The sequence below is a fragment of the Dicentrarchus labrax genome, unplaced genomic scaffold (genome assembly GCF_905237075.1).
Source record: "Dicentrarchus labrax unplaced genomic scaffold, dlabrax2021, whole genome shotgun sequence".
In the NCBI taxonomy this organism is placed as follows: Eukaryota; Metazoa; Chordata; class Actinopteri; family Moronidae; genus Dicentrarchus; species Dicentrarchus labrax.
This window is the reverse complement of record NW_026136769.1, coordinates 1-15617: the sequence shown is the minus strand read 5'-3', so window position 1 is coordinate 15617 and position 15617 is coordinate 1. Positions and strand designations below refer to the sequence as shown.

At 38.3% G+C, this 15617-nt stretch overlaps 1 protein-coding gene and 1 long non-coding RNA gene across 8 annotated transcripts; both read left to right on the top strand.

The window, feature by feature from the left end:
- Positions 1 to 1259: 1259 nt before the first annotated feature.
- Positions 1260 to 9951, top strand: LOC127359777 (butyrophilin subfamily 1 member A1-like). Of its 7 annotated transcripts, none has more exons than XM_051393915.1 (6): positions 1260 to 1335; positions 1686 to 1782; positions 1958 to 2311; positions 2486 to 2767; positions 8276 to 8347; positions 9908 to 9951. In XM_051393915.1, exons 2-6 carry the CDS (start codon positions 1695 to 1697, stop codon positions 9934 to 9936), a joined length of 825 nt encoding a protein of 274 aa, XP_051249875.1. In that variant the 5' UTR covers positions 1260 to 1335; positions 1686 to 1694; the 3' UTR covers positions 9937 to 9951. The 7 variants fall into 7 exon arrangements, with proteins under 7 accessions (XP_051249875.1, XP_051249874.1, XP_051249873.1 ...); XM_051393914.1 differs by lacking the exons at positions 8276 to 8347; positions 9908 to 9951 and adding exons at positions 2878 to 2952; positions 3269 to 3564; XM_051393913.1 differs by lacking the exon at positions 9908 to 9951 and having other exon boundaries at positions 8276 to 8590.
- A 3326-nt stretch (positions 9952 to 13277) lies between these two features.
- Positions 13278 to 15564, top strand: LOC127359779 (uncharacterized). The gene is made up of 3 exons (XR_007882847.1): positions 13278 to 13723; positions 14661 to 14730; positions 15113 to 15564. It is a non-coding gene; the product is annotated as an uncharacterized LOC127359779 (long non-coding RNA).
- The last annotated feature ends 53 nt before the right edge of the window (positions 15565 to 15617 follow it).

Here is a 15617-nt window from a genome sequence, read left to right as displayed (position 1 = left end):
TGGGTGACCAAACCTCCCTCTGTTTGACCCCTGATGAGGTTGAATCAACCAATTTTAATTTAATCTACTTTAACACAACCTTCAGTAGCACTACAAAAGGAAACTACTGCCCCACATCCTTGTAGTTTAAATGCCAAGATGGCTCAAGGGGTGATTCAGTGTTTCTGAATATAACAACATGTTTTGATGAAATGAATCATCATATATTTGAAGATCACTCACACAGCAGAATGTATTGAGGAGAATCTAGATAAGCAGTAAAAGGAATGCACAGTGTAAAACCCAATTCTGAAGGCTATCTTTAGATGAGGGATATTTAACCTGAACCCTACAGAACCCTCCCATATCTAATCTCTGTACACGTGTTTGAGGATTCTGTTGATTATTGGTTCAAAACAAGTTCTAAACTCCTCCTTTAGATTTGTAGAAGACTTCACAGTAACATGAACAGCATGACTATTTTAGTTTATAGTAAAGAGGGAAAACCGCTTCACACACATCACTTGTGGGTTGAGCCTCTTCTTCGTATTGTGGCTGGTTTTTTTTTGGTTGGTTTTTGGATACCTTCGCTCAACTTTCATTCTCTGCATCCTGTTACTTTATAATTGTCATCTCCTGTGTACAGCTGTCTGAATCAGCACATTGTCTCACAGAACAAGTTCCACTAACTCAGACTCTCTTTCATTGAAAATGCTGAATAATCTGTTTTATAAAGTTGTATCATGAATCCAGTTGAACTCAGTGTGGCTCTCATTGGGGTACCTGTCTTCACATTGGTGATCCTGGATAAGTGGTCTCATAAAGCTGGTTGTTAACTGGCTCAGTGAACTCTGAGTTTATCAATGCAGCTACAAGAGTCATGATAAAGAATCTTTTTAAATATATTCAGTATTTCCAACATGCTCAAACTTTGATGAGTTTCTGATGAACCTTTTTGTCAAAGGTGTTAATCAACAAATATTTTATCTCCCAGACTGATTTTTATGAATTCCTTTTGAATCTAGTCACTGACTTTATTTCCTGCTATATAAACTTATTTGTTCCTGCAGGAAGAAGTTGTAATGTCTGTAAACACAGTATGAACAGGACTAAACTTTATATGAAAACTACTCTAACAACCTGATTATTAGTCATTCATTCAGTGTTCAGTTACATCCACTGGTTGAAAATACTGACTGCCCTGCTGAACAACTCTTTAGAGATAATAACAGAGAGGAACTCAAAACCTCAAATGTTGAGAAACTGTGAAATTTCATAAAGTCATTGTACATTCTCATTTCCTGTCAGATTAAGAACAGAACAACATCACAGTGGTGAGTTTGCATCCATCACGCTGTAAGTCAGAGTTTCTTTTTAAAGTAAAACTTGAATGTAAAATGTTGGATTTGTTTTTTTTAAAACAGACAAAATGTTTTCAAACAGACTGTACAGGAGGAGAAGAAAATAAAAAGTATATAAGACGTAACTTCAGGACTTATTTCTGTCTACGTGTTTGTGGTTAGTCAGTTACAGGAAGTTACAGCAGATAAGGAGCTGAACACTGATGCACTGAGAAATAAGAGAGACAGTAAAAGAAAAGCTAAAATCAGCTCTACAGTTTCTACCCTGTTCAACCTCATTTTCCACTTTTATTTATTTTATTTTAAACAAGCAGACTAAAGGTTTGTGTCTTTCTTTATATTCAGGAGTCTACAATGCTGTATCCAAAGACAGAGCTCTGTGATGGACTGTCCTTCAGGACCTGCAGGGTTTTCATCATTCTTCTAACACAGTGTTTAACAGGTAATTTACACATAGAAACAGTCCAGTAACACATTGATGTGTGTATGTGACAATATTTAGAATTTTGTTTTTGATGCAGTTTTATTAAATGTTTTCTTTTAGATAGTAAAAATGAATCCATTCAGTCTGATGACATGTATTATAACTATACTACTGTTTCTTGTTTGTTCTTTAGTTTGCGTTGCAGAGCAGTCAGAGTTGATTTGTTCACATCAACCAATCGTAGCCCTGGCTGGTGATGATGTCATTCTACCATGTTACCTTGATCCTCCAATCAATGCCAGTTCTGAGACAGTGGAGTGGACCAGACCTGGTTTAGATCCAAAGTACATCCATGTTCACCGAGATGGACGACTGGTGTATCACAGTCAAAATCCATCTTATTTTTACCGAACGAGACTGTTTGAGGCTGAACTGCAGAATGGAAACGTCTCCATGAAAATCTTCAGAGTGAAAATCTCTGATGCAGGAAAATACTTTTGCTTCCTTGAACCAATGTTGAAGGAAGCTTCCATCCAACTCACTGTTGGTAAGTCAGACTTTCTGAAGATGATGAATTACACATTTCTGCTGACTGCAAAGATCAGTAATGTAACTTTATATTAGAAGTAAGCAGCAATGATAAGACACAAAGAAAACAGTGCTGTAAGTTATTTGTTGGATCTGAATCCACTGTTTGATATTCCTCCTCTCTTCTCATCAGGTGTTGTCTCCACTCCCATCATAGAGGTTGTCTCCAATAACAGTGGAAGTGTAGTTTTACAGTGTGAGTCTAAAGGCTGGTATCCAGAGCCTGAGGTGGTCTGGCTGGACGGTGAGGGAAACCTCCTCTCTGCTGGACCTACAGAGACAGTCAGAGGTCCTGATGACCTCTATACTGTCAGCAGCAGAGTGACTGTGGAGAAGAGACACAGCAACATCTTCACCTGTAGAGTCCAACAGAAGGACATCCACCAGACCAGAGAGACACACATCTATGTTCCAGGTTATAAAGAGCTCTAAATATATTAAACATATTGTCACTGTTGAGCTCTAGTTTGATTCAATAATGTCATTCTGTTCTCTCTTCTATCTTTTCATCTGATTCATTCACAGTTCAGCCTGATCGGATTTGGAGCATCATCATTCTTCTTTGCATTAATATGCTGCTCATTATCACTCTGGTAATATGTAAGTCACATATTTATTTTCCTTTTTTATACCAAGTTACTGTCAGAGCTCTTTATTGACATACATACAGGCATAACAACAGTAACTAAGCAAACAGTCTGAAATGATCTTCACTGTTGCTTTCAAAAGTTTTCTCTCATTTGGAAATGTTCTGTTTATGAAAGTCACTGTGATGTTAAAAATATTCCAGTTCAATTATCATATTTTTGTTCTGCTTGTGTAGTTTTCTCACTTTAACACTCATTCATTGATGATCATTGACAAAAACACATGAACGCAACAACTTCAACTCTTTCCTGATTCTGTTGGCTCACAGGCTCAAAGAAGATCCAGAGGATGAAATGGAGGGACGACTGGATGTGAGAAAGATCCCAATGAAGCAAAAAGTCTCAAAGAAGCAAAATGCAGTTGAGGAAAATGTTCTAATGACGGAAAGGAAGAAACTTTTTCTCACAAAAGGCTGTGACTTTTTTTAATATTCATTCATCTGTATATAAAGAGCTCTTTGTATCGTGTACCACCTATAAACAACATGTTTCTATTATTTGAATTGTCTGATTTTATTTGACTCATTGTTGCCTGAAATGTAAAATAAAATGTATATATAATGTATATGTAATATACTTTTACTTCTTCTTCTGTTTATTATTATTATTATTATTATTGTTATCCTCCTTAAAACGTAATGTTCAATGGTCTAACTGATACAAATAGTCCATTTGTTGAGCTCACTGGTATTAAAAAGAAAGCTTAGTGCGCCCTCTGCTGCCAAACAAAGTATAATTATTATTATTATTAAAATCATTTGAAGTATTTTACCAATCTGTTTTTATTTAGTTGAAGGTTAAAATATATATTAATAATTATTATAATAACTTTGTTTATATAGCACAAAAACAGAACACTAAGAACCATCATTAATAATATAAAGAATGAATGATAAACACTATAAAAAATGTAAATATATATATTATATATAAATAAAAGTATAAACAACAAAACCACAGTGAATATAGACCATTATTTAAATATCACTACATATGTTAAAAAACCCTTATTATACTTAATTTATGGTGATTTTTACATAAATTACGGTAATAGTAAAAACATCTGCGCCTCTACTACCGCCTTTACGGCTCACATGTCCGGAAGTGGCTCTGAGCTCTGCTTCTGTTTTGTGACAGGAAGAAGAAGAAGAAAAAACCTCCAGAGAAGAAGCCGAAGAGTTGTAGAAGTTGTGCCCGGTTGGTGTGACAGAGGGGCCGGCGGGGTGATCCGGTGAACCCCCCCGGGGGCTGAAACATGGGCCTCCTGGTGAGGATACGGAAGGAATGGTTCATCATCGGGATAGTGCTGGTCATCTTATCGGCCAAACTGCAGCCCAGCGTCGGTGTCAGAGGAGGTGAGTGTGTCGGTGACTCTCCATCAGTCTGAACTCCTGAGTTTACTGACACACTGTCAATAATAATATCTGTTTAATATCTGTTTAATATCTGTTTAATATCTGTTTAATATCTCTAACATAGGAAGTTTTAGCCATTTTGTCCAGACACTCCGTCATTGGTATATCCCCTCTAGTTTTCCAGTATTGGAGCACTACCCTACATCCAGTGATAAGTACTGTTCTGCACCATGAGATCTGCTGAGCATTTAGTCCACTTCCCTTTGGTATCACACCTTATAGACAGATCATCAGTCCCTGTACCAGTACAGACGCCATCAAGGTAGTTCCACTGCAGTATATGGAGGTCCCCTCTTTGATGGGTATACATCGCTAATGGAAAATAAGTCCCCTCTTTGCAATTTCTTTTAAAAAAAATAAAAAGTTAAATTTGAAATAATATTCTGGTAAAAGACCTTAAAAGAAAATGTTCTATGCTATTTTTGTTTTTTTAAATTAACCAGAAATATCAGTCCCCTGTTGGATAGCGTACTCTGATAGTCCCCTGTTAGCAATAAAGGAATGTATAGGTGTGTGTGTGTGTGTGTGTGTGTGTGTGTGTGTGTGTGTGTGTGTGTGCGTACCCTCATATAGTAGATATTTCCTGGACACAAGTAGGCCTCTGCAAGGTTGTGTTGTAGCCTGTTGCTACGGTAGATGTCGGCTAACTTCTCCAGACACTGGACGGTCTCATGTATGTTTCCCTCACTCACACACACACACACACACACACACACACACACACACACACACACCTCTGGCACTGTAAGGATGAACACAGCAATAACAATACAAACTGGAAGTTCTCTCAGAGCTACATGGACCTGCTGGATCACACTTATAGGATGTGGGTTCGGCTCAGGGGGGCTGAGAGTCGACCCTGAGCACGGAGAGCGTCCTGGAGGTTTCTCATTAATTCAGAAAAACATATTTATCGTTCAAGTGAATGCAATATGTGTCATTAATGCTTGATACATTTTCATCGTTTATATTTGAAATAAAGCTAATAAAATATTCATGATAATAAAAACAAGACATTACCTCTAAAACACTAATATCAGCTTCTTAAGCACTTAATTGTGCAATATTAAATATATCATAACACATTTTATTTATCTGTTTTATTAGAATGTTTAATAATGAACTTCAGGGAACATCCTGTTGTCTCAGAATAGAAATTATTACAAATTTAACAGCTGAGATGTCATCACCATGGCTGTATCCTTGCCTTTTCCTTGTGTCTCCATCCCCTGTGTCTCCTGTCTGTGTTGTGTGTGTGGTTTTCCCTCCTGCCTTCCAGCTCTGCTCCACACACCTTCCTCCAATCAACTTATCAACCCTCCCAGTCTGCCTACCTGCCTCCAATCAACTCATCTACCCAACAGTATATCCACTCCAGTGCTCCGTCTGTTGTTTTCCAGATTGTTCAGTCTTCAATGGGAGTTAATCGTCCCTGCATTCCTGCCATATTCTGGATACACCTCATCTTTCTACCTGCCAGCTATCTTCAGTCAGCCATATCCTTAACCCTCATCATCATCACCTTTTTTAAATATTACAAACCTCACTCTGAATCTGTCTTGCATTTGGGTCCAGATGTTTATCGAACACAACATGAAATACAACAATTTTTTTTATCTGTTTTGTTTTTCCTGTCTGTCCTGGTAGAAGACCGTCACTGCTGTCTGTACACGTTTCTACACTTACTGGGGTTTCCTGTAACACCTTTTGAACAGTAGAGAGTACAGAATGTGTTAAATCTGGATACAATGCACTGAACAACAGGCCGAGATGAAGAGGGAAAAATGGCCACTTTGTGTCTGTCTGCCCAGCAAATCACCGGTTCTACTCTCCCCACCACTGAGGCTGTCCAGAGCAAACAATGTCTGCTGAAGTTACGCAGCATTGTTAGGGACACCTCCCACCCAGGTCACAAACTGTTTGTCCTCCTCCCCTCTAGGAGGCAATACAGGTTTCTCCGTTCCCGAACTAGCAGGTTCAGGAGCCGCTTTTTCCCATCAGCTGTCAGCCTTCTAAACTCTGCATGGAGGAGACCCCCCTTCCCCTGAACTCCCACTGAACTGTCTTTCTTTATGTGTTTTTTTTATAACTACCTATAGTGTATTCATATCTAGCTGTCTGTGTATAATGTCAACCTATTTAACTACTTATACGTACACTATATAATTTACTGCTAATCTCTTCATACTGTAAATATCTCAACTTAATAGCTTTATATATGTTAGATTATTCACCTCACTGCGTTCATTCTGTTAATACTGTTCATACTGTAAATATCCTTCTAGTATATTCATATATATATCTAATGTTATTTTTTTTTTTTTTAAAAAACATAATTTTGTATAAATGCACATTATTCTGCACTTTACTGCTTTGCACTTCTGGTTAAATGCTTAACTCATTTTGTTGCCTAGTACCTGTACTTGTGCAATGACAATAAAGTTGAATCTAATCTAATCTAATCTAATCTATTATCAAAAAGAAAATTCTCTCCATGCAGTATTAAATTCTGTATCTTCCTCCAAATGTTGCACACAAAGACTTTTCTTTATTTTTTATTTTTTTCTTACTGAAATGAAATGTCACATTTTTATCATTTGGTGTGTAATGGTCACACATGTTTACAACAGGATAATGTAAGAATCACATTAGGCCTTCAACCTTAATGTACTTTATAAAAGTTCACCGTTATTCATTTACACATTATTCTTTGTCATAGCCACAGAGAGCCACTAGAGGGCCTCATATGGCCCCAGAGCCACAAGTTGACTACACCTGATATACAAAGGAACATTCAATTCAATTAAATTTTATTTGTGTCGCGTCAATCCATTACAGAAGTTATGTCAGGACACTGATCCTGGGCCTGTATACACAGGGACCAGAGTTGCAGCTGTGTGCCAGTGGGTCGTCCAGCAGTGTCCACGCTGTGTGTCAGAGACGAGAGCTGTGTTCAGATGAAAGCGGTCCTCCCTGATAGCAGGTCTGTGTGATTGTTTTTGTTAAGTTTGGGTTAAATTAGTTAAATCTGTAGTTACAAAGAATCTGCTTCTCCTTAGTGTGGTGTGGACCAGACCTGGTTTAGACCCAAAGTACATCCATGTTCACCAAGAAGGACGACTGATGCATCGAATTCAAAATCCATCTTATTATCTCAGAACGAGACTGTTTATGGATGAACTGCAGAATGGAAACGTCTCCATGAAAATCTTCAAAGTGAAAATCTCTGATGCAGGAAAATACTTTTGCATCCTTCGATCAATGTTGAAGAAAGCTTCCATCCAACTCACTGTTGGTAAGTCAGACTTTCTGAAGATGATGAATTACACATTTCTGCTGACTGCAAAGATCAGTAATGTAACTTTATATTAGAAGTAAGCAGCCATGATAAGACACAAAGAAAACAGTGCTGTAAGTTATTTGTTGGATCTGAATCCACTGTTTGAAATTCCTCCTCTCTTCTCATCAGGTGTCGTCTCCACTCCCATCATAGAGGTTGTCTCCAATAACAGTGGAAGAGTAGTTTTACAGTGTGAGTCTAAAGGCTGGTATCCAGAGCCTGAGGTGGTCTGGCTGGACGGTGAGGGAAACCTCCTCTCTGCTGGACCTACAGAGACAGTCAGAGGTCCTGATGACCTCTATACTGTCAGCAGCAGAGTGACTGTGGAGAAGAGACACAGCAACATCTTCACCTGTAGAGTCCAACAGAAGGACATCAACCAGACCAGAGAGACACACATCTATGTTCCAGGTTATAAAGAGCTCTAAATATATTAAACATATTGTCACTGTTGAGCTCTAGTTTGATTCAATAATGTCATTCTGTTCTCTCTTCTATCTTTTCATCTGATTCATTCACAGTTCAGTCTTCTGATTGGATTTGGATCATCATCATCATCATTGCAGTGCTCTTTATTATCATGCTGATAACATGTAATTCACATATTTATTTTCCTTTTTTATTCCAAGTTCCTGTCAGAGCTCTTTATTGACATACATACAGGCATAACAACAGTAACTAAGCAAACAGTCTGAAATGATCTTCACTGCAGGAAATTTGGGGAAAATGGAGGAAATAAAAGAAAATGTGTTGCTTTCAAAAGCTTTCTCTCATTTGGAAATGTTCTGTTTATGAAAGTCACTGTGATGTTAAAAATATTCCAGTTCAATTATCATATTTTTGTTCTGCTAGTGTAGTTTTCTCACTTTAAAGGAGCATTACACCCGTGGAAACATTAATATTTATTGAAAGTGGGTTATATATGTAGTCGAAATGTAACATACATTTTGAATTTGGTACCTATTTGACCGAGAAAAGACAGAAAGTGACTTTAGAGCGCATTTGTATTAAAGACATCAACTCCCACAATGCACAGCTCCGCAAACCGCTCCCACTAACACTATCAAGGACTACAAACAACGTGACTGTAAACCATTTATTTACAGAAATATATCAACAACAACAAAAATAAATATGTTAACAATGACAGTTATAGTTCCTCCTGAGCGTCCTCAACGTCTCGGTGCCGCAGTACTGGCCATCTGGGGCTGGATGTTTCTGTCGGATAGCCTGCACCACATCCAACGGGTAAACGACGCCTCGACCCAATCTTTGCCTTGCAGGACCCATTCTAGAAAGGCTGTTAGACGATATTGTCTACAAGACATAAGCACACAGTTAGAGATGCACGGTCTTTGTGTGTAGTGTGCCACAAGCTGTTTGTGCAGTAAAGAAGTTAACGTTAGTTCAGTTGGCTGACGTTACGTATTAACTGGGAATAACTTTGTGATAATACTTGAACAAATTGTGTACATACATGCCACGTTGTTATAAGACAGAAATAGAAACACTTTACAGTCAGACGTCCGTGTGTCCGTAGGCGCACAGCGAGAGCACAGGCACCAGCAGTCCGCCCCAGCTCGAGCCAGTCCGGGCTCCTCGTCCGCGACAGCCAGGTCCTCTGCCTCGGCTGCAGCAGCCTCAGACGCTGCTCGCTATATAGCGGCTCATAAAGGTAGCCACGAACATCTGATTCGACCATCATACTTCAAATTTCTTCCATATTACATTGATTACCATCATTGTAACGTCTGGCTCCACAGTGCCTCCGCAGCTTCCAAACAAGATGGCGGTTATATTTTTAGTCCCACCCACTGATCTGTAATAGGTCTGTAGAGTGAGTGAAAAAAATGAGGAAGTAGTGTTTGTAGTTTCACCCCCTCTACAGAGATACAGTATGAGACTTCCTGCTTCCAATACCAAAATGACGATTTTACATCACTGAAAGCAGGAAGTGCAACACTAAAATCTGTATTTCTCCCTCTCCGGGAAGTGAGGGAATGATGCACGACCAGTCAAAATATGACTGCAGTTCTAATGATACAAAGCTTAATGCAAATGGGTGAAGTGTCCCCTTAACACTCATTCATTGATTAGACAAAAACACATGAACACAACAACTGTAACACTTTCCTGTTTCTGTTTGAACACAGATATAATAAGGAACCAGAAGAATGAATAAAGATCCCAAAGAAGCAAAACGCAGTTGAGGAAAACGTTCCTCATGACGGAACTGTAGAGACCAAAATGACCAGAAGGTGGCAGAAAAGAAGAGCGGAGGAAATCATTGTGACACTGGAGGATATTTTACAAATGTTTACATTTAACTTTAAGTTTCTGAGCTTTTTATTTAGCTTAGCTTTAGCTTAAGATGTATCAATATTAGCACATTAAGTACATTTTATTCACAATATACTAATACAACAGTTTATTTTGCTTTTCTTCTTTGCAGCAACATCCAGAGAGACTCTGTATCAATCAGTGTAATCCATTTTATACATAATGATCATTATATGAAACAGAAAACAGAAACATCCTTCAGTCTGCAGTGGACGTCAGACAGTTTGTAACATTGAATGATGAGTGAACATTTATTTTAACTAAAGAAGTTAATGTAAAGTTTAAAAATCTGACTGTAAAGACTGTAAAATATAGTTATTTGTGACATAAACATAAACATGAGTTATTTAAAGCTTTGAATGGGTCGATTAGGTTCTATGTAATATCTCTTCATGGGGCCCCTGTGAACAGACAAATAATGACCTCAGTAACAAATGTGCTGCAGCCTAACATTAACTCAAAGTGACTGAACAACTTATATAATAAAAAAATAAAAACTCATGAAGCTCATGTTGTCCTTTTTTAAACACTTTATTTATATATTATCAGTTTACAGAACAAATTCAAACATTAGCTCCAAATTCTATAAAGGGGGAATTAATTGCTCAGCCTAATACAGTACGTCAACATCACTGCAGCAGACACAGTGTGTGTGTGTGTGTGTGTGTGTGTGTGTGTGTGTGTGTGTGTGTCAGTATGTTGGAAAAGACACTGAGGCGTCTTTGGTCAACTTCATATCAGCTTATAAATACAATAACACAAAGATTCAAGTGTTATAGAGACGTCAGCAGACTTAAATTAACAGAGTAACTGACTACTATCATTACAAACATTATTTTCAGAGACCCAACAGAACAACCATGAGCAAGCACTTGGCGACGGGGGCAAGGAACAGGTGTCTTTTATACAGCTACATAACGATGTAACGAGTTGACACAGGTGTTTTGGATAATGAGTTGAGATTAGGAGTATATCTTAATGGAAAATATCTTCCTCCTTTGCTGGAGCATCATTCTGTGCAGGTGTTCAATATCACTGACTGTCTGGTCTTTTGACTTTTATTTCATAAAGAGAATGACCACCTGTATGACTTTGTGAAAAATAAAGCTAAAATTTTATTTGCATCATTGTCATTGTAACAGTTTCATTCTTTGTAAGTGGGCAAACCTACAAAATCAGCAAGGGATCAAATAATTATTGCTCCCACTGTAAATTACTCTATACTCTTTCTATGAAAATGACTGGCCAGATGATTTTTAACTCGACAGCTGGTGTTTGGTGAAACGTCTGTGCTTTCATGCTTTACATCCACACTGACGCAAACAGCAGCTGGAGATAATCACATATTCTTGGCACAGACAAAGTTCTTCTTCTTGGAGCAGCGTACCTCACTGAACCATGGCTCATCTGGAGATAAGAATAGATGCAACAGAAGACATCAGGAGTTACATTGGGGGGGAAAAACTTTATGTTAGTAAAGCAAACAAAAAGTTTGGTGTAAATGTCTTTACCTCCAACCTTCAAGATGATGCAGGGGTCTTTTCCATGAAACTTGTTAACACAGAACCAAACATTCAGCTTGAATTCAGATCTGTCAGTGTTCCTAATCGATACCTGACAAACACAAAGGTGAAGCTTGTGCGTGCCCCAGAGCGAGGACTTACTCAAAACACATCCATTATTACAAACCTGTACGCCTACTTGCCTTATGTCAGCACATATAAGCACATATATCACATCCAACCTCCACACACGCATCAAATCTAAATCAAAACCAGAACATGCCAGTCTGGTTACAAGGAATCAAGTCTGCATTAACATGCGCAAAATAACTTCTTAAATACTATAACACGCATCAACAGACCAATCAATGACACCACACACGCATGACCATCATAATTTTAAAAAAGCGCAAATGGTCCAGAGCGGGTCTTTTTTTTTCGTTTCCGATATCTGATTTAAAGTGACGTTTAAGAGATAACGCCCCCACGCTTCAATGGTGAGGACAAGAATTGAATGAATCACCCTCATGTGCAAATCATACATTAAAAATAGCCTAATTTTACACATGATCCATGATTATGACAAACAAAAAGACAAAAGAAAAAGGAAATGCATGGGAAAAAACAGCCTTTTGCCAATATTTTAGAGACCCCCCCAAAATTTCACAAATCATGTTTTCAGGGGAGCTCATGTCTCATTAAGGGAGGCTGAGACCCCCCTGGCTCCCCCGTAGTTCACACCTCGCCTGAGACACATTTTCCTTATTGAAGAAGCTGTGAGAACAAGACCAGTGCTTTACTCAACAGGTTTATTGGGCTTTAGTTGAGTAGTGGTCGATGATGGTGTAGTAACTTACGTCCAGCTGTCACAGACACCAGCACCAACATTAGGCCGAAAGTGACCACAACTGGAGTCTGGCACAAACCACAACAAACAAGATACAACGTGTTAATTAGATGGTTAGGTTTCAATTTGTGGGGGACATGAGCTTGACCCTGCGGGGGTCCGATGAATCCCCCACTTCACTCCAGCGGTGACCACTTCCCTTTTTTAGACAGTCAATTAGCTGATCACCTGTCAAACGAACAGGTTGCCAAGTACACGTCTAAGACCACAGATTCTCTCAAAACGAGAATGTTCTGCGCTCCATATCTGAACTGAAGGACAAGCTGACCACAGATGGTAACCAGCTGCAGCCGCTGCAGCGATGCAGCATTTGCGCTTGTTCATGACAAAGTATACAATGTTGTATTGATGAGTGTAATGCATTACCACCCACCCAAAAGTCACTGGTTGATAACATTTAAATCCTTTGAGAAATGCAGCTCATGTGCTAATTTGGTTTGCTGTTTTGGAGTCGTCATTTTGAAAGTGGAACTTCCCAGTTGGGACAAAAGAGGCAGCCAGAGTGAGTCTGCTGAACGATGACAAGAAACTTAATGTCGAAACAGAACTCAATATCTGCTTACTGGTAACTCATGCTTGAGGCCTGTAACATTTCACAGTTACAACACCTCACATTTCATCCCAGTGTGTGGTGGTTAATTCTGATTTCTTAATATACAGAATGAAATTCCAATAAAGTCAGGATTTTACACACTCCGGTACAGTAGGTGGCGGCATGCACCTTAACGTTGGTATGAAGTCCGCCAAAGAAGAAGAGTGGCAGTCAGCTGTTGTTTACCTGCAAGCTGTGAGAGTGCTGTCCAACTTTTTGCGGTCCGTCATGAAGCTGCGAGGAGAAGAAGTGTGTCGACGTATTTTTGCTACTTTCTGTTAAATAGATGTGATTACTGTCATTGTGAGTTCATGCACATTGTTTTAGGTCGAGTGTTTTCTTTATTACAACTTCTTTTAACGCCTTTTTTGGATCTTAATAAATCTTTTGTTAAGTGCGTCACAAGATCTCAGTGACTTTCAGTTTGTGTTTTCCTGAATTCTCGACAATATCTGTAACAGATCATCGACACAGGACTCTGACACAGAATGAGTTTGTGGTTTTTACTGCAGAGGGTTTTCATGAAGCTACAGTTAACTCTTTCTGTAGTCAGACAGCTGACAGAGTACTTTATTTATGTCAGAGAGAACCAACATCACAGTGGAGAGTTTAATTCCTCATTCTGCAGGTAAGAGTTGTTTAAAACTTAAAGATTTCATGTGATAAATTAAATGTTTGCCTTCATGAAGTCTATTCATTCCTGATTAAAGGGTGCAGGTGTGTGTATGCTTGGCTTTCAGGAGCCCTTATTGCCTAACTAGGAAATTAAGATTGTGACTACTTCAAACCTATGACATTCATCTGTTGGTGACTTTTGAAACACTGCAATAGAAACACTTTGCTGGGACATTCATTTTGGTGTCTGCTGCTCACTATTAAAACGTCCAAAATCCTCATGTTATCGGTCTTATGTCATGGTTGTTTTTAATGTTTGTAATTACATCCAGCCTATAAATGAATCAGTCTGAGGTATGAGATTAATGTGTGCACTATCTGTGTTTACCACAGTTTATCTCACTCATCATCACACAGATAGTCTACAAAATTCAGCAGTTTAGTCTACATAATGTTTGCTGCACATGTCACAACTTTGGTCTGTCTGTCTGTCTGTCTGTGTCTGTGCACAAAACAGTTTTCAGCTGTGCTAACATAACTGCACAGGTGTTTTCTAATGATCAGTTTTCAACACAATAAACGGGATTCGCTAACACAATGTGCCATTTAACACATTTAATGTTATTTTAAACAAACCTTTGAACAGTAGTGTGTGTGTGTGTGTGTATATATATAAAAATAACTAATAAACAATGTACGCTATAAAATATCCTAACAAACCGTCTGTGATCTGTCTTTGACCTTGTCCTGTGTCAGTCTACACTGAGTCTCTCTCTCCTGTTAAAAGTGTCTGCAGTGTTTAATGCTTCAATGCATCCTTTACCTTAATACATTATTCTTATTTACAGTGTTATTGACTAATATTCAAATGAGCTATAAGACAGCGAAACCAAAGAAAAACTCAAATCAGCTCTAGGGTTTCCACCCTGTTCGACCATTTTCATTTTCAGGAGTCAAAGATGCTGCTCATTGGACTGTTCTTGAGGCGTATCACCATTCTGCTAATACAGAGTTTAACAGGTAGTTTCTACACTAATAATTAAAAAAAACACATTTCATGTTAATCCACCTGATAGTTGTTCAGACATTTCACATTGAACTAAGTTCATCAATAGATTTAACTCTCTGGGAAACTGAAGAACATTTAATGAGATCCAATGCAATATTTCCAACCTGATACAGAACTCTTTAACATTTTATTCAGTCTCACTCTTCAGTTACACATAATGTCACATATCGACTGAGGGGGAAAAAACAAGAAAGAATTAGAGAAAAAAGTCACAAACATTTGTCTTTTCTTTGTTTTATTAAATGTTTTCTTACTTTTAGAAAGTAAAAATGAATCCATTCAGTCTGATGACATGTATTATAACTATACTACTGTTTCTTGTTTGTTCTTTAGTTTGCGTTGCAGAGCAGTCAGAGTTGATTTGTTCACATCAACCAATCGTAGCCCTGGCTGGTGATGATGTCATTCTACCATGTTACCTTGATCCTCCAATCAGTGCCAGTTCTGAGACAGTGGAGTGGACCAGACCTGGTTTAGACCCAAAGTACATCCATTTTCACCAAGATGGACAACCGGTGTATCACAGTCAAAACCCATCTTATTATCTCAGAACGAGACTGTTTGAGGCTGAACTGCAGAATGGAAACGTCTCCATGAAAATCTTCAGAGTGAAAATCTCTGATGCAGGAAAATACTTTTGCTTCCTTGAATCAATGTTGAAGGAAGCTTCCATCCAACTCACTGTTGGTAAGTCAGACTTTCTGAAGATGATGAATTACACATTTCTGCTGACTGCAAAGATCAGTAATGTAACTTTATATTAGAAGTAAGCAGCCATGATAAGACACAAAGAAAACAGTGCTGTAAGTTATTTGTTGGATCTGAATCCACTGTTTGA